We start from the raw sequence: 23,948 nt of genomic DNA on the forward strand, positions 1-23,948 counted from the left end.
ATAAAATATCTGACCCCCTATTTTCTCTCTAATTTAGAATGTACAATTCTGTTCCCTCGTTGCAAAAATTCCGTACAACAGCTCAGGAAAACTGAAGGTTCTACCAGCCTCTGGAGAGCAAAGGCCAACCCAGCAGGTACCAGCTTCAGCTCACCAGGCGCGATGAGGAGAAACAGTCCCAACTTCCATATTTGTGAACTACAACTAAATTTCCCCTATGTGATTGTAACATAAGGATTCTATTGAATAATCCTTTTTAGTCACTTTGACAATTTAAGATATAAATAAAACAATAAATACACACACATATATTGGGTAACACCTTTAATGAAACCGAGTTCATTCCAGTGAACGTGCTTATACATAAAAGAATGCATATGAAAACCAATCGTTCATCAATTTCCAAGAACAGCTAAGATTATACAACGTTGTTTATAAGCATTGATGTGAAAAGATGAAAACATTTCTTGGACAGTGCCATGAGCTGGCAGTTTCCAGGGGGGCAGGAATTTGGTCCTCCAAGTGCAGCAGTTTAGTAATTGAATGCCCGGCCAAAGCTTCTTTTCTGGCCTCTGTGGTTGTTGTTAAACCTGTCATTCCTGTTGAAACCTCTTCCCCCACCCCTACCACCGCCGAAAGGCTTTCTCCCGAAACTTGAGCCTCCTTCACGCATCACCGCTTCCCGTTCAGGAAGCTCGGCTGCTACAGACAGCTGCCAGCGTCTGGAGTCACTCCATTTCTCCTGTTAAAACAAGTTTATTTTTATAATCACATCAACAGATAATACCGCACATAGACACTATGCTGTTGTGAGAGGGTTATTAACCCTATAGCTCAATGCTGTGATTTATACTTTCATTCAAAACTTATCTTTCGTGGCAGTGCCAGACTCATCAGAAAAACATGTCTGGCCAGATATCTTTATACAATTACTAAAAGCAACAAAGAATAGAACTGGGGAGGCCATAGAACTTCATTTCTAATGCCTGACCCCACTGGATGAATGCTATTAACCCTTTGCGGTCCATTGTCGGACTGGGTCCGACATTGCAATTATTCCTCACAGGTCCTTTGTCGGACTGGGTCCGACATCATTATAGCAACGCAATAAACGGGTGTTTAGTCGTTTTTTCGCCGGAAAAAGCAGAGAAAACCATTCAATTGCCGAGTGGGAGCGACAGGAGCCGAGACAAGTCAAAAAAAAAAAAAAGGCGTATCTCATGAATAATCATACATAGTATCAGGTATCAGATAACGGGGGCGGTCTGAAGTAAACAAGTTGGCTGACTGAATCAGCGCACAGAAAACACGGACATTTGCAGAGCTTTTTTGAGATGTTATAGTAATAAAATAATGACTTGGATTGCATTATTGAGGAGTTTGGTGATAAAACGAGTGATCCGGAGATGATCGATCGGTATGTACGACTATTATTATTATTATTCATTTCTTACATAGCTGAACGCTATAGCAAACGAAAGGGTGGGGCGGGGCTGGAGATGCCTAGTGAGTGCTTTGTTGATATGCAGGGCCATTTAAACCCGTTTGACTGTGAAAAAAAATACTTTTAAACAGCGCGTCTAAAATTAACTGCACATGTGAAAATTAATTAGACCTGGCGTGCCTGACGCGCAATTAATAAATGGACCGCAAAGGGTTAAATGAAACAACTTGTGATTTATCAAGGTGTCAAACAAACAATCTCTACAGTAGCTTAATTTACAAGACCTTGAGGAAACAAGTATCTAGAAAAAACGCTCTTATGCAGATTCATATAACCTTTAGAAAAAAAACAAACAAAAAAAAAAAAAAACCTGGGAACAAGAATACCACCCCCATTCCCACTCAAACAAGCAAAGCCACACATGTTGATACATATCAAAGCCTCTTCTCAACATCCCGTGCTGTATGAACTGTTGTGAAATGCAACACACTGACATCACTCAGGGTTATATACCTGTACAAGCTTTGGTGCTCTGCTTCCCTGCAAGCGCTTGACAAGTCAATGATCAAAACAAACCCCTCTCAAGCTACCGACTGAATCAAACCGATTTGGTGGTTTGAGATGAGCACACATGTCCTATACTGTAGCACTTTGCAAAACTAGGTGTCTGTAGGACACATTTTATTTATTTGTTACATTTTAGAGTGACCAATTATTTTTGTGTAAATTTACCCCCAATTTGGAATGTCCAATTATGTTTTTTTCTCCTCATCGCAGAGTAACCACACAGCACAGGCGTTCTGAGGGTGTGTGAGCATCCTTCGATCTCATAAGCCTAAAGCCAGAATCGCTTTTACGCCAAGCAATCCAGAGCAGAGGTGGGCAGGATACCGATCAGAACAGAGACCAGCCCTGCCTCTTATCCACTCTGAATATGTGTCTGGTCAGTAGGGTTCACTGTTGCACGATGAGATGCAATCCCTGCTGGTTTCCCATCTCCCACCCCGGGAGCGCCAGGGCCAATGCGACACCCCTCTCAGGGGTCCCCAGCAAAGTTCGGCCTCTTTGCACAGCCTGGACGCGAACTGGTGCCATCTAAGCTGTGTGACTCATCCTGCGCGCTCAGCGGCAGTGCTTTAACTGGATGAGCCACTTGGGGACCCTAGGGCGCATTTTGAATTGTACAATATACTGTATGGGATGGGGTTAACACAGCCTCCAGATTACATGTAAACTCATGCTCAGTTACAAGAGATTTTTGGGCAGTTCCATTTTATGGGCTGCATTCATTTTACGTAACAGTTCGATTAATTAAATCATTAAATTGTTTTACAATATTAACTTTTACTTATTTTAAAATCGCCAGCCAGCCAGTTTTTTGAAGAATTGTATAATGTGACTGTGCATGCTGTCAGCATCCACAATTTAATGCAAATGATAAAATACAAGAATTAAATTAAAAGTGATCACATGAAATGGCAAAGCATCTGAAACTTGTTGCACAATCAACATGTTTCATTTTGGCTTAACCCTTTGCAGTCCATTGTCGGACTGGGTCCGACATTGCAATTATTCCTCACAGGTCCTTTGTTGGACTGGGTCCGACATCATTATAGCAACGCAATAAACGGGTGTTTAGTCGTTTATTCTCCGGAAAAAGCCGAGAAAACCATTCAAATGCCGAGTGGGAGCGACAGGAGCCGAGACAAGTCGGGGGAAAAAAAAAAAAAATCTCATGAATAGTCATACATGGTATCAGGTATCAGATAATGGGCCGTTCATAGTAAACAAGCTGGCTGAGTGCGTCAGCGCACAGAAACTATCATGGACATTTGCAGAGCTTTTTTCAGATGTTATAGTAATAAAATAATGACTTGGATCGCATTATTGAGGAGTTTGGTGATAAAACGAGTGATCCGGAGATGATCGATCGGTATGTACGACTATTATTATTATTATTTATTTCTTACATAGCTGAACGCTATAGCAAACGAAAGGGTGGGGCGGGGCTGGAGATGCCTAGTGAGTGCTTTGTTGATATGCAGGGCCATTTAAACCCGTTTGACTGTGAAAAAAAATACTTTTAAACAGCGCGTATAAAATTAACTGCGCGTGTGAAAATTAATTAGACCTGGCGTGCCTGACGCGCAGTTAATAAATGGACTGCAAAGGGTTAAACATTTAGTACTGTATGGTAGTAATATTATAGATGCAATTAGGTACCTGATATTCCTTCACACAATCAGCTGGGACATCAAAGCATACACCCTGGAAAAAAAGGAAAGAATTTAAAAACAGACACACAGTGAACACATACATGCATTATTTTATGTATTTATTTTACTATTCAGTAGTAAAGCTCTTAATTTGCTTGTAGCATGCAAAGCAAATGCTAATAAAAAAATTGGAACAGAATATACAAAGAATGAATCTGTATCACTTGTCTTGTTCTCAAGAGTAGGTGTGTTTGTTTGTGTGTGTGTGTGTGTGGGGGGGGGGGGGGGAGATCTTAAAACCTTGCAAAACAGATGATCAGTTCAGTTTTAGACCTCCATTTGTCTATGATGAATACGCCAAGTTACTGCATTATTCAATTTTTACATTATGTAGATACAAGGTTAATCAAAAGGGTCACTGAAGCAATGTGTACACCAATGACTTACGGTCTTTCCTTTCAAGAAGTTCATTCTCTGCACCTTCTGGTCAACTTCTTCACCCAGCTGTTCCTTTAGAGCCTTCCAGGCATACCCAATGTTGTGCATTTCCACAGAGCAGGTACATGTCATTGTTACATAGCCCTGGAAAAAGAAAGGCTGGATTAGCTACCCATCATAAAAAAAAAAAAAATTCACATCTTGTGGGATAACTCGACACAATGCATTCATTGTTATTATGCTTGAGTATAAGGTCTCATCGAAAGTGTGTGGAACAAAAAAACGATTTTTGGTTGTTAATGACCGATTCTCCTGTATCTAACTGCAAAACTTACTGGGGGGTCCAGAGGAAGTGGATCCAATAAGGTAGACAGAAACTGAAGATTCCCTAGCACCAAGTAGAAAACCTGAAGGTATAGCCCGGTGTGCATACATACCGCATCGGAGTTCAGCAAGGAGCGCTGTTCAATAGCTGTGGCTCCAGAGATGTGTGCCAAGGCAGCAGCCAAAGCCTCCACTGCCCCTCGCTCCTCGACCAGCTTCTCAGCCGCCACGCGGAAATACTCTATAGCAGTGGCAGGGACGGAATCCAAAAACCTGGGGTTTTAAACAAAAAATAATTGAATGAATAACTGAAAAACAAAAATACATTTAATTAATGAACAACTGCTTTGTCAACAGGTGGTGGCTAACTTTTAATGATGTTCTAAAGGTTGTATTGCACAGATCCAAAAATACAACAGGCTGCTAAATGCAAGCTGGTGTGCACTACTTGGAGATATACTGGCTAGAAACAATACTGTTAGTTAACCTTGGGAGAACGGCAGTGTATTACCAAACGGCCTTATAGATCTCAATACTGTATTGTATTAGAATGTTTCAGTCATCTCTTTTGGAAAGTTTCATCCTTGCCTTTGGCAATTCTGTATAAGCAGCACAGATCAAAGTGAAGGCTACTATTGTATTTACCTTGCAACAAGTTCCACAACAGTGTAATTATGCCAGCTTAAATGTATGAAATATTGGCAGTAGTAGGTGCGGCGGGATACTCAATAAGGTACGGCAGAAGTCATGAATGGGGTTTGTTTGTGAGGGGTCTTGACATCCAATATGTGAAACTCAGCACTCTATAACAACATGCTAGGTTCACAATCTTTTAAGTAATATAGGAAGCCTAATGCTAAATCAAACCCAAAGTGGGCTCCCTGTCTTAAATCAACCCTGGTCATTTTCACATCTGCTTTCAAACCAATTCATCCTCCTGGCAGCTGTGCCTGTATTACTTTACAGATATTGGCTACTTTTATTTTAAAATTCTGACCGAGACTCAATCAGGAAAATAAAAAGGCCTTTACGATCAACTTCACATGTGGAGGGCTAAATGTACTTTAAAAAGGGGTACAAAGGTAATCGTATGATTAATAACAAAACGTACCTGACTGCGTCTTTGCTGGAGGCCTTAATAATGTCAGTTGCAGTTGGAACACCAACTCTCCTAAATGTGATGCCCTGAAAAACAAAGAGGATGGCATTAACAAAGTTCACACATTCAGACACAATGAAGCAATAAGTCACTCTGCAGTGTGCTTGTTTGTCATATAATGTATCCCTCAGGAGAATTGTGATTTCAAAATGGATTACTGCAGTTTTAATAGTAACAAAAATAGTGTTTTAAAAGAGGGTTAGCACTCTCATTTTACAACGCACTATTTCACCAAGAAGAATGTTTATAAACGTGTGTTTTGGGAAGCGGGCCCAATGTATCCTTTTGTCTGTGCAAACTGGCCCTTAACGCTTATGACCAAAGGAATTCATGCAGATCAGTTCAGTGTCTTTGAAATCAAGAACACAATTTTCTCAACACATTTGTAGAAATCCCTTCTACAGTACCAGACATACGTCTCTTTCAAAACTAGCTTCCATAAATAACCAATGGAAAATGTTTAATCACTTACGGCTCTCTGCTCCACAAAGCGCAGCTGCTCTTCCTCCCTGCGCTGGAAGAAACAGATGCAGACCCCTGGGCGGCCTGCCCTGCCTGTACGCCCAGATCGATGGATGTAGGACTCCACATCCTTAGGAAAAGAAAGGGGTCCGTTCATTATAAACATCACACCACCATCCACTATATCAGGAAGTTCTATTAGAAACAAAAGCTGACCACTGGAACATTCAAAATACAATTCCCAATGGGGTTCAAATATATTGGATGCATATGAGTTTATATTTAACAGAAGGGAACAAAAAATTACGAAACCTTGACCAACCAGGCTTCATCATGGGAGCTTGTCTTGTCTCGTTTCTTATTTATTGTTTGCTGTCATACAAATAGACTTCCTAGTATTCCTATTAAGCTGCCATATCAAAATGATCAAATTTCCTTGACAGCATGCCGAGGTGTGTAAAGAAAAAACCTGAATTTGTGACAATGCATCAGGCATGAGTGGGATATTAGAAATGCTTAATTGAGCATAGCGACACTACACAGACGAGGAGACTTTCCAGATATCGTGGCAGGTTACTAATTAGTACAGCCACTAGCTACACTACTACTACTACTACTACTACTACTACTCCTCCTCATCTGTTTGTAAACACAAAGTAAAATGCATATGTGGAAAAAAAAAGAAAAAAAATGTATCTAGAATTTTGACTGTACAACGCCGGTTATAAAACTTGTGATTGAAGACAATGGGGTCTATTGAATTGAACAAAACAGTGGTGGATCTAAATTAATATAAAAAACAGGTCTAACACTGACAAATCAAAGGTTTCTCTTATACCCACAGAAACGCAACTCACAATACTTCAATATGGCAGACATTTTAGCATATATAAACCTGAAAATATGAAGTAAATACCTCAAACAGTAAAACTATTGCCACAAAAGGGTTAATGTTGACCTAGACTATAGCTGTGCACAGGTTAAGCAGCCAATATGTCATGTCTTTATCATGCATAGTACAATTTTCCGAGACTACGCTCTTACATAACATATATGCAACATGATATTTCTGAATTAGGCCTCTTAAAATAAGCTAAATGACAAGCTTTACTTCCAATACTTGTAGTTAAGATTCCACAAAGCAGTTCATTGGAATTACAGAATTTTAACAGAAACAAAAGGTGACATACTTAAATAAAATAAAAATTAATTAGGTTTAACAAAAGTCAGTGAAAAGCCCAGTTAATTTACATACACAACTGTAAAAAAACAATCTTTTCCTACCTTTGGAGGAGAGCACTGTACAACCAGGTCAACCTCTGGAATGTCCAGCCCACGAGCAGCTACATTGGTAGCAACCAGGACTTCAAAAGACCCATTCCTGAAGCCCTTCAGTGTGACCTCTCTCTGTTTCTGTGGAATGTCTCCATGCAAACATTGGGTGTCCTGCAGACCAACAAAAACACACAATACATCAGTATAGGAGCAGCGAAACAGCTTACCTGTGAAAGTTTAAAGGTGTAAATTGTCTCCAATTTCAGCACACCACCACTATGCAGGATGTGTATGCCTATCACTGGTAATCCCCATTATTGCTTCAATAAACTATACCATTCAAATGATTTTGTTCCTATATTTGCACTTGGAATAAAAGCACATCAAACATTCAGACAGATGTCTGTACCTGTTTGATGGAGGCATTCATTGCCAGTTCGTTGGCTTCTTTCTTGGTCTCACAGAAGACGATGGTCCGCCCGTGGCTTCCACTGTAGACCCTGACGACATCTCCGATAACTGCCGCTCGCTGGGACCAGTGGCATGAAACCGCCAAGTGCTTTAAGAGAAGAGACAAGTGGTTGACAGGTAAACAGCATGGCACTCACAAGGTATTGAGGAAATGCACATTTTAATGAGAAAACCCAGAAAAGTACTTTATATATTTTTGGAATTCAATTTTTATTTTTAGTTGGTGAAGTTTTATAGGTTATTTAACTTCAAGGATAACCAAATAATGTCAGTGTCTTATACCAGTAAATAAATAACTATGCAAGTGCATACTTTAAACATAAAAAGGCGTGTCAATGGTCCTGCAAAGTGTTTTCCACTAAATCAATTGACAAGATGTACTCCATTTTGTTATTAAGAAAATCTTAATACAAAGAGAGCAGATGTTTTTAAAAAAATTATATTATATATATATTTAAAGCATTTCATAAATGCTTTAAATATGGATTTGCTCCTCTTGAGACTTAAATTGTAGAGTCTCCTTTAACTGCATGAGAATAATGTGGTAATAATGAATACCCTAAGCTTGGTTTTCAGTGCTTCTGCTCCATGAAACTTGCCTGTAAAACTTTCTCAATTTAAGTCTGACTTTGGCTGGTTCAATCTAATCTGCATCCCAAATCGCCACGTTGTTTTATATTTGTAATTTATAAATGTATCCACCTTTTTTCTATTATGTCCTCTGTTGTGCCCCCCTACAAGTTTAAACACCAGCTTTTTTAATGTGATGCCATCTATCACATTACAAACTCAATGCGAGAGACAGAAGAAAGGTTCTGCCATATAGTAATCTGGACAGTCCTAACCAGCTTCACCTGTCTGCTTCTGATGGAAACAAATAGGACTGATTTGAAATCACACACACAAATATGGGGGGGATTAATTATTATTTTTTTAAATGTAATTATGCATTTCTATTTATTAGTGTGGAAAACATACAAAGTGGTGCAATAATCCAAAGCTATAATAGTGACTCATTTCTTTTGAGTGCCAATACAGAATAGTATAATAATGATAAGACTCTAGATAACCCAGCCCTGAAAACAGAGCACTTCCATGGAACTCGAACATACCAAACTTGCATCCTGACAATCCACCCACCACATTCCCCAAACAAAAGTACCGATTAAAGCTGCAAACAACTTCCGCACAAGGGGTCTTAAATTGTCTTTAAAAACAGGGGAGTTCAAGGTGTAGTGCTGCCATGTGTTTACTGATGCAGACCATATAGGTGGGATAGATGTTCTTCATTTTATCCCCAATACATACTTCTCCAATTGCACAACATTCAATGTGGTACCAGTCTAAGTAGTGACAATTGCAGACACTTGAAACCATTCTAATTAATCCAGCTCAAAGCGTCCACACTGAAGTACCATTTCATGTTTAGTCGGGCTTAATGCGTCCACACACTGTTAGAATAGTTTGGTTAGAGTTCCTAGCAGCACAATGAACAGTGGAAATGAATACGATCGTATCCCACCATGCACTGTATTTCATTTAAAAATAATGTGTTATTATGCCCCATATTAATAGAGGTCCATATTGCTAAAAAGAAAAAATACACATTTTGGAAAACGTAAATGCGAACACACACAAGTACAGCTTGAAGTTTTGGGGTTTTATTTTTAATCCAGGTGACAAATCAAGCTGATTCTGTTTCATAGTTACTCAGAAAAAGCTGTTAATAACAAAACAATCTTTGTTTTTACCTTCATATCTTGCCTGTGCCTAATTCTGGTCCCCTTAAATTTTATTTCAAACAGAGCTGACAAATTACATGAATTGTTCATCACCGATGCTACTTTTAACTCACATTTAATTTTTGCAGTTGCCTAATTTAATGTTGTTCTTTTGTTATTGTCCCCACTTTTTTTTTTTTTTTTTTTTTAAGCACAAAAGTTAATACCTAGTGCTGAGAGTACACGGATAGCAAGTCCTTCAGGCGCCTGTTCGGAATTTTTATCCAAACATATCAGAAAGCATTTGGGGATATTGGAGGATATACACAAAAAATGTAGTTTGGAATTACAGCGTCGACACTTCTGACAAACCGCACTATCTGATGCAATCTAATTTAGAACCGGACTCGAGACTACACCGAGGTGGTCTCGAGCCCGGTTCTCGAGTCCTGTATTTAATGCTGTGGCGTGTAGACGCCAACTGTATTTAGCACTGTTAAGCTGGTTTAAAGGCAACTCATGTGGTTTAAAAGGCATAGTGTGGACAGGGCCTTAGTGACCTCATTTGCTTGAAAAAATTAAACTTAGTACACAGTATGTTTGTATCTTTCATTATTGCATGTTTTAATGGTCTTTAGTAGAGGACATATTGCTACGAACCTTGCTAAACTTTTTCAATAAGTTTCAAGTAAGCTGCATTCAGCTACATTTGCTGTAGATATGGTCTGATTGCACCTATGCTTTCAATATAATTACGGTGGGACCAGTGAGAATATTGCTTACTAGTTCAATTCAGAGGTAAGAAAATTGATTTTAACCACCCAGCTGCTTATCCCGCAATTTCCACGTGGAGCGCAAAACAAGTCAAAATTTGTCACTCCCATAAGAACAGCGTGCAGGCGCTTATATGTGCATCTGCACATATGCACAAGTTTAACACGTCTAACGTGCTTCAGTTAATAAATAAGTTGACAATAGATTCAAGTTGTCTGCAGTTCTGACTTTCACTGGCAGATGGCAGTAGTGCCTAAGAAATGCGACTGACAGATCGGGTCATCTGTTTCCAGCTGTGAGTGAAAAATAGATGCCTATGTATATATACAGAGAATAAAATGGAGTTTTTAATTTTTTTATTTGTTGGTGTTACTTCAGATAATAATGCATATAAGAGCAGTATACACCCGTGCCAGGAACTGGGGTAGATACTGTATATCACATGATTGAAAATTTGTAATGCAAATTTTCTGATGTATATGTGCCAGATAAAGACGTTAGCATTGATGAGGGTTGCTTTGAAATCCATCACACAAAAAAATATTTCTAAAAAGTGATGTGCCTGCACAAGTATTATAATGTTATTATAATGCTGCCATTGTAAAAATTATGTTACGTATACTTACATGATGCTGCCATTGGGGAAAAAAAAAATGTTATGTTGTGATCTATATTATAATGCTACAACTGTAAACACATTGTTGTTATTTTGTTAAAGTTCTATTGATATAACATAGTTTCGCTTTTCATAATAACAATAAAAAAAGTGTGTATTTTAAAAAATAAGGTACAAATTGTTTTGAAAACTGTCCAAATTACTTAGAGGGTTAAGAATTAAATCTGCAAAAAAAAAAAAAAAAAAAAAAAATTAACATGGAAATTGCCAAAATAAAAGGGGCAGCTGGGTTGTTAAAACCTTGGTCTAGGTCAGAAAATTACAGTGACTGGATGGGTCCAAATAATGTAATTGATGAAAAAAGATTTGGCTACTACTGTAGTAATTTCATGGGCCATAAATAGCTACTGATAAGTCGTATGTTTAACTAATAAATAAATAAATAAATGCCAAATGGGAGAAATGATAAAATATCCATGCCAACCTTTTGGTGCTTTACTTCCACACCCAGCCATATCCATTTCAGCCAATGAGAACTTGCAACAAACAGTATTTTACCTACGCTAAGAAAATGAATTCTGAAGTAACCAGTACTTACTTCAACAGTGGTGGCAGCCTTTTGGGTCTTTTTGCCGATGAGGTCAACCTGTTCATATTTGGGCCGCATGTATTTTTTGGCTACATCATACACCCAATGTGGACAGGTTGCAGAAAACAGCAGGGTCTGTGGGTTGTCTTCGGAATCTTAACATAAACCCCCCCCCAAAAAACATTAAAAATAACAACAGGACATGTTTATGTTTTTTTTTTGTTTTTTTTTAATTTAGTCGTCGCCAATTATTTTACCCCGATTTTCACCCCAATTTAGCATGCCCAATTATTATCTGTATCCCCGGCTCACTGCTCGCAACCCCCCCGCCGTTTGCATTTTAAAGTTGCAGCCCAAACAATATTATCTGCTATTCATGGCTGTCTTTGTTATCTTTTGCTTACAAGGTTTAAAAGCTGCTTTTCACAATCATAGGCGTCGTTTACATGGACAAGTCATGACAGTTTTCCTCACAATGTTTTTGCTGTACTTTTCAGGAAATGCATTGCTATGCTGTTCTGATTTAGGAACGAAAGTCGGCCATACCAATTTAGGGGAGGGGGATATTTAAATGTCAGGCGCAGAATCCGCTTAACACACTCACACATTATAATAAAACGTGGATGTCTTGTAATATTATAAACATTCAAACAAAAGTCTTTATTTGAAGCGATACGGTACATTTATGTTGTTTGTTACCTATATCCATTACTTATTACACAATATGCCAAGAGATGCTAACAATTCATTCCAGTTTTGTACGGTGGAAGAAGAGGTGGAGCTCTGTTGTTCCTGGGACATCTTAATAGAATTATAGAAAGAAAATGCGATTACTATTACTACAACTACTACGACTACTACTACTACTACTAATGCTAAAAGTTTGGTTAGTTGTGCTTAACAACATGCATTTATACAAACAATAATAATAGGATATATGAGAGGTTTTGCCTATTATTAACTTGCAGCGTCTTTTGCATTCTTTCTTGTCTGTGCGTTTGTGGTTTGGTACGGCTTTGCTGAAGAATAACGCAAGATTCCACCAGTTAAACGGGATCTTGACTGCTGAAATCTCGTGAGCCACAAGCACGATTCCTGCTCCAGTTTACATGAGTTTTTACAGCTATTTTTATCTTGAGAAAGCGACTGACCCCACCCTTAAAGCCGCGCTGACCAAAGGACGTTCTTTTGCTGTTTCACGATGTATTCGCGTGACAACATCACACAGTTATGACTGTAGAGTCACCCTTTAACACATAATCTTGGTTTGTTTCCTCATCTGAATCAAAAGCTATAAACATGTGGGAATAAAAACAAAGCATCCCAGAGTATTACACAGTGCATTCACTCACTGTTTGGATTTAAAGACAGGGGCTATACAAATGTACTCAAATAACAAAAGATAAAATAAGCTTATGAGAAAAACTCTAAAGTATTGCATCACAACAGCCACCCAGATTACTGTACAAGACTTACCCTTTTCATAGGAAGCTCCTAAGATTTCTTCTACTTGTTCAGCAAAGCCCATGTCCAGCATCTGGTCCACTTCATCCAGCACTACATGCTTCACCTTTGACAGGTCCAGCTTGTTATTCTGGAGGTGGTCTTTAATACGACCAGGAGTGCCCACCAAGACATCGATTCCATTACGGATGCTATCAACTTTAGATCGAGAGCAAAAAAAAAAAAAAAAAAAAAAAAAAGGGATTAGGGGAAACAACACAAGCAATACTATAGGGTAGAACTGTCAGCATTGTATTTGCATAGGGCGAATGTAAATCAAGGCACACATTAAAACAAAGTAAATATGCCTGTTTGAATTTCTCTTGTACATTTGACAATCACAGAATACGATTGTGTACCGCGTATGAAGTGTTCAGTCTATCATTCAGAAACCAATAAGTCACATGACCCCAATATAGTAGGTCATAGCTTATTAATGTTGGTATGAAATGCGTTTATCGGTCTTTAAATTTTGTTATCCACCATAAAAAGCAGGCAAACGGAAAACTAAAATAATTTTTGCTTTCGAAAGGAACATTTGAAAGTGTTCAAACCACTACTTTTGTTTTCACGCTTATTTTGGTGGGAGCCTACCCCACCACCATTTTTACAAACACAAATAGATTGTCTTTAAATTTTGTTATTCACGGAAGTATTACATTTCTTGTGCTTTATATTTTGTAAATGCAAACCTTATTTCATACAATCATTTTCAATACTGCAATATTTGCATGTACTTTTGCCATCGGTTAGCCAGGTTCCGATAGCAGTGTCCAGATCTTCAATCGCAGACTTTACAATCATAACGATTTCTCCCCTTGCCATTCCCAACTTCAAATAAACCAGTGAAATCTGGGGACCCAACAAAGCCAGGCCTTCAGCAAAGTACAGTGGTCTTTAAAGATGAAGACTTAGTGATCTACATCTGCTGACCAAAAAAACAATGCTACATTCAAATTGCAGCACACTGTCTTTGAATTCCAGACCTTAGCAACAGTTTACTTGTTAATTAAATTGTACATTTGTTGAACTTAAATTTTTTTACACAGTAAAAAAAAAAACATAGAACTGACAATTTATATTATTTTTTAACCAAATGCCTGAAATACTTTACTGGTGTAAATGCAGCCCTTTGATGCCACCTGGTGGTCATCAAAAACAATTACTTTCAGACATCAGCTCCTGGTACTCTTACATGCTTAAACAAAGAAAATACTCACACTGTCCATTGTAGGCAGTTCCACCATAAAAGCAGGCAACGGAAAGCTTTCGTGTGACGTCTTTGAAGTCCCTGGACACTTGAATGGCCAACTCCCTTGTTGGGGTGAGAACCAGGACCTGGACAAAGAAAGATGGATTTAATACTCTATTTATTGTATGTATATGTGCATCCACACGGCCTGGGTCATTACCAACTTGGGAAATGCTACCAAAGTTATTTCACTTCAAACACTGCAAAGAATGCCTCCACGTGCCAAAAACTCTAAGTCTCCTCAAGTCACATTGTTTTGTCCTGTGTTAGCAGAATTGGTTGAGAGATTTATTTAAAGCAGAATGCAGTTTAAAAGTCTAAAATCCATCAGCTACAGCTGTGAATTCAAAGAGTCATCTGTCATATGAAAAAATTGATGAACATGAAGTACATCAGCAGAATTTACAGAACAGCACAGAATAAAAAATGGGACAGAATAGCTTCACGAAAACTGGAGAAGTGGTATTCAAGAGCAACAAGTCATCAGGTAAGCAACTGAGATGCTAAGCAACTTAGCATTACTGTAGAGTATATGTGGAATAACTCATACATACATAAGGAATAAATCAATGGATTTGCTCAGCGGGAGACAGGGGGAAGTGCCCAAGTGGATCTACCTTTGGTGATCTCCCCTTCTTTCTTTCCACAGGGTCTGACTGGAGTTTCTCGATCAGGGGAATAGCAAAGGAGAAGGTCTTCCCAGTCCCTGTGCGAGCTTGGGCTACAACATCCTTCCCATCGTACACAGAGTTGAAGGTCCGAGATTGAATGTCAAACAAGTACGTCACACCCCGTCCTGCAAAACACAGCAACAGCGTTAAATATTGGAGTGGAACAGACAGACTGGCACACATCTCTAGTGAGTCGCAGCTATGCAAGATTTAGATTCCCTATCCCTTATGCCAAGTTTGTTACAATCCTGATGCAAATGTTTCACCATGCACATTCAAAGGGGAAGCATCCTAATTAAAGAGCTGGCCCTGCACACAGTTTTGGATTTCAGTTCTTCCCTTGTTAGGTACATTATTAAAATGACCAGGTGCCAGGTTTAAACAATCAGGCACTGAATCTGCTCCGAGCAGAATACTAACTCACAGCATGAATAAGTCACACCTGAGTCTGTATGTTTACTAATAGGAGTTGTTCATGCTGTTACATGGGATGAACAACTGGTTTGCCATCCATCTCCTGATCATTTAAACAATATAGTTAATTCAAGTTAGTTTTGGAAGCCAGGACTGGGTGGAGCAGGGCTTGATTGAGTTTCAAGCCCTGTAATCATAACATACAATCAATAAGCCACTGTAGGAATGTCTCTACCAAGGTTAACAAAATAAAAGAGAGACACGTTTATTAACAATTGCAGAGACTTCTGAAATGACAAACCAAGCATAAGCAAGTGTAAATACTAGTCTGTGTAGGCGTTTGTCAACAATAACAATAATCATGACAATCATGACAATAATAATAATAATAATAATAATAATAATCTTTATTTTTATATAATGCCTTTCATAGTGGACCAACATCACAAAGCACTTTACAGAGGTAGGCTGTGAACTGTGCATTATATGCAGAGTCACTTACAATAGGACATTGATTTAACATCTCAGGGAGCACAGGGAGGTTAAGTGACTTGCTTAGGGTCACACATTGACTCAGTCAGTGGCAGAGGTGGGACTTGAACCGGTGACCTTCTGGTTACAAGCCCTGGACTTTAACCACCAGACCACACTGCCTCCATAATAAGGCTGGCTCAACAAATACAATATGGAAAACAATGGCTTGACAAATACAATTTATGTTAAACACCTAAACTGATAGAAAGAAATATTTCCTCAGAGAAAATAATAATCTGATGCCTATCTAATGCACTTTTCTGTAGCACTGCATTGAAACCAAGCTAGGCCATCTAGCTTTACCATTGATTCTATAGGGGAAATGGACACATCTCATCACATTTCCTGTAGAACCACAAATGATTATTTTTCATAATGGGAATATGGACTATGAAATGACAAGTCAGCCGTTTCCATGAATCATTTGTTTATGGCACCACACTAGAACATACCTTTCAATAGATTGATGGTCTCTTTGGAGATTCTGAAGTTGGAGAAGGCTCCTTCTTTCTGTTCCGGCGTTAGTTCTGGAATTATTTCCTAATATAAAGAAATACGCACAGAATTTATTAGGCCTTGTAATCCTTTTATAAGGGCTAAACAATAGTGCCAAAAATAATTATACAAACCTTCCCACAAAAAAAATCTCAGCGCTACTGACAAAGCCTCCCATCAAAATATACAGATTAAACAATGGACTACACAGAAACAGTGAACATTTCTGAGTACCCAAGGCTTGAGAACAATCTATTTCAGCACCAACATGAAATAAACAGTTGACAGATTCCAAAATGCAGCTGGTTTGTAGATAACCTCAACTACAAGATCAAAGGGTGGATTTGTTTTGGTTCTACATACTTTCATCTTTAAATATCCACTAAACCCACACAACTCAATTTAAATATCTGTCACCTATATTCAGGAATTTAAGTTAGCTGTATAATCCCTGCCTGATTTAGAAAAGTTATCCTTTGCTGCAACCTGCTGTCCAAAACAAATATTACAGCTATGGATTTCAACTTGAGGGGGGACTCTTACCAGAAGCCACACAATAGTAGAATTTATCATCCACTTTGAAACAAAGCACTGCAGTCTGAAACTCGTTATAAGAATAACAGAACTAAAACAGCCTACTGCTGACAGATACCTCATACCTAATTTAGGAGCTTGTCAATTAATTGGGGGCAATAGCACTGGCAACAGTGTGGCTCCATGAGAGCTTCCCCTTCCAACTCTACAGGTGCCCCTCAATCCTGACCTGAGTATCATCTTTCAACTGAACTGCTGAAAGGCGCCTTGTTTAGAGGATACTCCATGAACTGATAGAGTACTGTAGTTTACGGCTATCCTCATACTATTCTGTCTATATAACAAGTACAATGCTTGAGAAGATACAGTACTGTGCAAAAGTTTTAGGCAGGTGTGAAAAAATGCTGTAAAGTAAGAATGCTTTCAAAAATAGACATGTTAATAGTTTATATTTATCAATTAACAAAATGCAAAGTGAGTGAACAGCAGAAAAATCTACATCAAATCAATATTTGTGTGACCACCCTTCGCCTTCAAAACAGCATCAATTCTTCTAGGTACACTTGCACACAGTTTTTGAAGGAACTCGGCAGGTAGGTTGACCCAAACATCTTGGAGAACTAACCACAGTTCTTCTGTGGATTTACGCAGCCTCAGTTGCTTCTCTCTCTTCATGTAATCCCAGACAGACTCGATGATGTTGAGATCAGGGCTCTGTGGGGGGCATACCATCACTTCCAGGACTCCTTGTTCTTCTTTACGCTGAAGATAGTTCTTAATGACTTTCGCTGTATGTTTGGGGTCGTTGTCATGCTGCAGAATAAATTTGGGGCCAATCAGATGCCTCCCTGATGGTATTGCATGATGGATAAGTATCTGCCTGTACTTCTCAGCATTGAGGAGACCATTAATTCTGACCAAATCCCCAACTCCATTTGCAGAAATGCAGCACCAAACTTGCAAGGAACCTCCACCATGCTTCACTGTTGCCTGCAGACACTCATTCGTGTACCGCTCTCCAGCCCTTTGGCGAACAAACTGCCTTCTGCTACAGCCAAATATTTCAAATTTAGACTCATCAGTCCAGAGCACCTGCTGCCATTTTTCTGCACCCCAGTTCCTGTGTTTTCATGCATAGTTGAGTCGCTTGGCCTTGTTTCCACGTCGGAGGTATGGCTTTTTGGCCGCAAGTCTTCCACGAAGGCCACTTCTGACCAGACTTCCCCGGACAGTAGATGGGTGTACCAGGGTCCCACTGTTTTCTGCCAATTCTGAGCTGATGGCACTGCTGGACATCTTCCGATTGTGAAGGTGACTAAGCATGATGTGTCTTTCATCTGCTGCAGTAAGTTTCCTAGGCCGACCATTGCATCTACGGTCCTCAACGTTGCCCGTTTCTTTGTGCTTCTTCAAAAGAGCTTGGACAGCACATCTGGAAACCCCTGTCTGCCTTGAAATTTCTGCCTGGGAGAGACCTTGCTGATGCAGTATAACTACCTTGTGTCTTGTTGCTGTGCCCAGTCTTGCCATGGTGTATGACTTTTGACAGTAAACTGTCTTCAGCAACCTCACCTTGTTAGCTGAGTTTGGCTGTTCCTCACCCAGTTTTATTCCTCCTACACAGCTGTTTCTGTTTCAGTTAATGATTGTGTTTCAACCTACATATTGAATTGATGATCATTAGCACCTGTTTGGTATAATTGTTTAATCATACACCTGACTATATGCCTACAAAATCCCTGACTGTGCAAGTGTACCTAGAATTGATGCTGTTTTGAAGGCAAAGGGTGGTCACACCAAACATGGATTTGATTTAGATTTTTCTTTTGTTAACTCACTTTGCATTTAGTTAATTGATAAATATAATCTATTAACATGTCTATTTTTGAAAGCATTCTTACTTTACAGCATTTTTTCACACCTGCCTAAAACTTTTGCACAGTACTGTATATTTATACTATGGACAAGTGTTAAAAGTCAGTCTTAAACCCCAAGTCAGACGTTGTTATGGCTGTCACACATTGAAATTAGAAGTATTCCTTAACTGGACTGCAGTTCAATGTCTGTTGCACTGACCATTAAAAGGTATAACCGGGTATGTTCCTTGTTTTGAATTATTTACAGGTTATTGAATGTTATAATATTTAGGTTGCTATATGAGAATTGTTATTTTATTCTGAGTACAGAAAAAATGATTATTTGGTACTCTGTTTTGTACTGCGCAGCATTATGCTACTGTAGCTTTAAATTAGACAAGATATGCTTTGTGACATTGCTGCTCAACCTTGTCTTGGTACAAGTTTCATTGATCATTGACGTTGTATTTTAATTCAGTAAACAAAAGGAAGACATTGTTTGTACACTCTGTGAACCTGGCCATCTCCTCCAAAGAATAAACTTAAACTTTACCGACTTACAATATTATGCTGTCTGCTTGTAGTAGCGCAACACAATCTAGAACAGTGCAACTTGCCTGGCTATTCTGTCATTGTATTTCAAAGAATGCAGGATTCCAAAATTAGATCAGATAAGAAATTCAGGACCCCCGAAAATGAAGAAGTTATTCGATGCTAGCTATCTCACCCCTGGTTGTATAAGATACTCCGTTTCACTTATTTCTGTACCTTTTCTTTTTCAATGTCAGATTCAGCGTTGGACTCTTCACTGGCCTGGGGCGATTTCATTAGGGGTGTTCCGTTGCTTAAGGAGCCATTGGTTTCCTGGGGTCTCCCTTTCTTTCCGGACTCTCCATTGGATGTTTCACGATCTTTCTTTTTCTTTTTGGGAGTAGGTGGATCACACTCATCATCGGGTTGCTCTTCCTCAGCAGCCTGTTTCTTTTTCTTGGGTTTCTCTTCGTTCTTGGATTTCTTTTCCTTCTTATGCTTCTGAAAGGAACAAAAACCCAGCAGTTAACAGACTTTTCAAAACAGCCATGCAGGATCTCATGGAGCTGCTTTGAATTTCTACTTCTCAGCTTATTCTGTAAGCGTTTAACTGAACTCAACCACTAAATTCATTCAGTATGTTATTCATTTAAGTATATCCCTAAACTGTATAATTTTACATATTAATCATGTAAAGAAAGATTAATTGATGCACAAGTTTCTTTAAAACACTAACAGCCTGACTTTCAGAAGGTGCATTTTAGAGGGAAAAGCCCTTTGCGACTCCTGCTTATGACTGATTTCATTGAAATGACAATTGATTTTCAGGTTCATTAACAAGCCAATTAGTCACATTTCAATAGTCTGGACTACCATTTAACTGGAAAACAACAAGGCAGCGCACGTGTAATCGCAACAAAAGGAAAAAGGGACAAAGTTGTGATGTACCCCCTAGTCTCTAAGTCGCTTTGGATAAAAGCATCTGCTAAATGACTCAATAAATAAATACAGCGTGCCTATAGAAAAAAAATCCTTCATTTATTTCAATATCACAATGTATTCTCTGATGCAATATTAATATTCATATTCTTTACATGCAATAACTGAATGTTTATGTATGTTTGAAAAATCATAATAAAAATGTTAAACATTAATATGCGTTTGCTACATATGTTTTCGAATGGTCATATGTTAATTATGTATTTAATATATTCTAAAATTAGCCAGCCTCCACTTAAGAACCTGTTCGAATTTTCTGAACAAGGCGAGTCATGGCATGAGCCAGGGTACTTGGCAACTATCACCCTTGATAATACATTGAGCATCACATAAAACGTGCACAGTTAAAGAATGATGGCATTTTCATTCCTTTAATCTGGGGATCTTGCAACAAGTGTGCAATCTAGTACACCTATCTAGTACCGTTACCTTCCTTCACAATGACAGCTGTGACACGCTGCATCTTGTTTTCCAGAAAGGCAGACAATTCAGTGTACAAAAGGCGTACTGTAAATTATACTTTAACACCACAAAACACAAAAGACTGTCGTAAGCATTTTTGACAGCTGTATTATCTGTTTACATAGCCACGAGGTGCCCTGTCCAGTTTATACATTGATGTTTGTATTCATAAAAATAATATTGGAAAATAACTTGAATTCAGATTAAATAATAATGCGGGAAAATCCAACACAAGAAAATACGTACAACTTGATATTTTCTAGAAAGATCTCCCCGGTAAACAGTATAACAGGCTACGGCAACTTGAATTATCATTACGTTATATTACCGGTATTTAAAACATTAAAGCGTTCTACCAACAATGCTAGCATTATAAACAACCATTTTTCAATAATATGTTACAACAAAGCAAAATTATGTAAGTAACTCTTTAAGCCCCAACGTGCGTGGACTCACCTCGTGCAAGCAACCATGTTTTTTCTATTTTGTTTACGTGGAGTTCAGTATCGAAGCTTCTGTATTAAAAGTGATTTAAACCAACTGTCTTTACCTTGTGTTTCTTTTTCTCTACTGTAACGGAGTCCAGACTGTCTTCCATTTCCATCTCGTCACTATCAAAGCGGATCTTTCCCGGCATTTTAACCCGATGAGAGCTCCCAAAGACGGACACAAGTGCTACCGTCTCGGTAAAAAAATTAAAAGGAAGGAGCTGCTCCAGTCACAGGCACTACATCCGGGATAGGGCTACGGAGAGCGGTGAGAAACAAAACAACACCCGGTTCCTTGCTCGGACATGTGATAACTCTTATACATGATAATATGACGTTAGACAACAAATAATTATGTAATGCACAATACCATAAAGAAAACTATAGAGAACCTAACCTTTTGTGAAATGTTGTCATTTAATTGCTCTACTCACCCATATGTAAAAAAACTGTGTAAAATAACTACGTTTAAAAATAAAATATGACTTAATCAAAATAATATATTTTTGACACGACCGTATAAATACAGTCTAAATGTAACAGTTCGTGTAGTTAAATGTAGATGTAAAATGTGTTAAGCCTTGATTTCTTGTGCTAAGTAATAACATGATACTGTACTGTACACTTTTTAACTTTTTTTACCAAGTTCAAGTTCAAGTCCAAATAATGTATTGGCATGACAAGTAGTACCAAATATCCTATGAACGGAGAACACGAAAGAGCATTTGGTACAGTTCTCCTAATATCCATTAGGTGTCACCACAATCATACATATTGTAGCGTTCCGGGGTAAACAAAAGGACAGACGACAGCAAGAGCTGCATCTTTGAATACATTTCTCCCCTAGCGGTCATTGTTATACAGCCTCATTATAGAAATTCCACATTGCTCAGGTTTCCTCCTAGGTAAAATATGGCAATATCTGCATGTAGGAATGCATAAACAACACTAAATGTAATTAAGATATATATATATATATATATATATATATATATATATATATATATATATATATATATATATATATATATAGTGCATCCTGTTGTAACAAATGAAAGGCTAATGGAAAGTAACACAGCAGTGTTCATCCTCTGGGTATTTACTGCAGTTCTCAATAATAGTTTGTCAGTCGAATAACTTTATTTAATCATTAGACTGACTGAATCATTTATATTTATTTTTATTTATTTATTTTAATGAAATGCTGAGGCAAATGTCTAATTGTCTTAGACATGAAATGATATTGTTTGAATGTGTAAAAAATATTTTCTACAGAATGGAAACTAAACTTTTTATAAGAAAACGAGTCAAATTGTTATTCATATTTCTAACTAAGAAAAATACAAACTTTATGATGTTGATTAATGATTAATTAATATTGCTATGATAAATTAGTTTTGGCACTGCGTTCTTCCTAAGCTCCAGGTAACTATATTTAACTGGGTGGCTTTTACGTGTTTAAACTTAACTTGCTGATATTGAATTATCTCTCATTAAAACAACGCAACTCTGCTCAGAAATTTGTATTGTATTGCTGCAATAAGAATAAAATAAAACATTGTTGCATTTTATTCTGGACTTGGGTCCCCCCCCCCCACTCTAACCTCTATATCTAACCCATGATGTAAATAAACAGTGCATTGATATTTTGTTTAGTTCCAATGGGTGGCTTGGTGGCAGTGCGCTTTAGCGCTTAAAAGCAACAAAGTTAATTCACTCTCTATTTGTATTATACTGTATCTGTTAAAAATCTTTCTTTGCCCGGGTGGCTGCGGGCAGTTGACCAGCCAGGGCAGATGCCGAAATGACATAAAATTCAAACCTAATTCAGCATCTGCCTGCCGCAGCTGGGCACTTCGCCAATTGCCTGGGCATTACGGCAAGTTAAAAGTCTTTCTTTGCCATCAGCCCGAGTGGCTGTGGACAGTTGACGAACTGCCCAGGCAGATGCCGAAATGACATAAAATTCAAAGCTAATTCAGCATCTGCCCGCTGCAGCTGGGCACTTCGCCAACTTCCCGGGCATTATGGCAACTGCCCGTTTTCGGCAACGGTCCAGAACATATTGTAGAGTGCATGGGGGTAGGCAGCAGCAGGGATGGTAGGTGGCTCTTTTGTACAGCGGTATCGGCGATATGCTTTAATGCGTGAGGTCCCGGGTTCATGCCCACCCTCCGCCTGTGTGTGGCTTGTCTTGCCCTGTGTGACGCGCCTGCCTGCGTTAACCGAGATCGCTACATTTGGTGTCAGCAGTGGGTTGCAGGTACCCCGGCACGAACTCATCGGACTGGTGAGCAAGTCCGGGGCGGACTTGAGGCTGGCAGGGGAGAGTGTAGCATGGACGGGGGAAGGCAGTAGCAGGGCTGGTAGGTGACATAATCACACACAAAAACACACACTTATCTTCGAATTAAACTACCAAGGTCTTTGTTTTCACTTAGAGAATAACACATTCACACTGGAGAAAGTTTAATGCCAGTCACTACAGAGATCATTTTATCCAGGTAGATTTTGTAAAAGTGATCGTTCTAATAGGGCTAATTTCCATTGAAAAAAATATTTCTTGCTACTTGGATCGTTAAAAAAGCAAGTTCGTTATAAGAAGGGTTCGTTATAGTGAAGTTAGACTATATCTATATATATATATATATATGTAGCTACTAGAATTTAAAAAATGGCAAACATTTATGGAATTGTTTTGTTAGCAGCAATTACTTCAG

General features: G+C 38.5%; 1 protein-coding gene across 2 annotated transcripts; it reads right to left on the bottom strand.

Moving 5' to 3' along the window:
• Positions 1 to 309: 309 nt before the first annotated feature.
• Positions 310 to 21,462, bottom strand: LOC117418455 (nucleolar RNA helicase 2-like). Of its 2 annotated transcripts, none has more exons than XM_034031532.3 (15): positions 21,291 to 21,462; positions 19,517 to 19,777; positions 16,316 to 16,403; positions 14,862 to 15,040; positions 14,213 to 14,330; positions 12,966 to 13,151; positions 11,499 to 11,644; positions 7,728 to 7,877; positions 7,328 to 7,489; positions 6,054 to 6,173; positions 5,534 to 5,607; positions 4,536 to 4,695; positions 4,108 to 4,242; positions 3,668 to 3,712; positions 310 to 742 (listed from the first exon to the last, which is right to left on the bottom strand). In XM_034031532.3, the coding sequence occupies exons 1-15, from the start codon at positions 21,375 to 21,377 to the stop codon at positions 533 to 535; spliced, it is 2,121 nt and encodes a 706-aa protein (XP_033887423.2). In that variant the 5' UTR covers positions 21,378 to 21,462; the 3' UTR covers positions 310 to 532. The 2 variants fall into 2 exon arrangements, with proteins under 2 accessions (XP_033887423.2, XP_033887422.2); XM_034031531.3 differs by having other exon boundaries at positions 19,517 to 19,780; positions 21,291 to 21,460.
• Between the last annotated feature and the right edge of the window lie 2,486 nt (positions 21,463 to 23,948).

The sequence above is a fragment of the Acipenser ruthenus genome, chromosome 13 (genome assembly GCF_902713425.1).
Source record: "Acipenser ruthenus chromosome 13, fAciRut3.2 maternal haplotype, whole genome shotgun sequence".
In the NCBI taxonomy this organism is placed as follows: Eukaryota; Metazoa; Chordata; class Actinopteri; order Acipenseriformes; family Acipenseridae; genus Acipenser; species Acipenser ruthenus.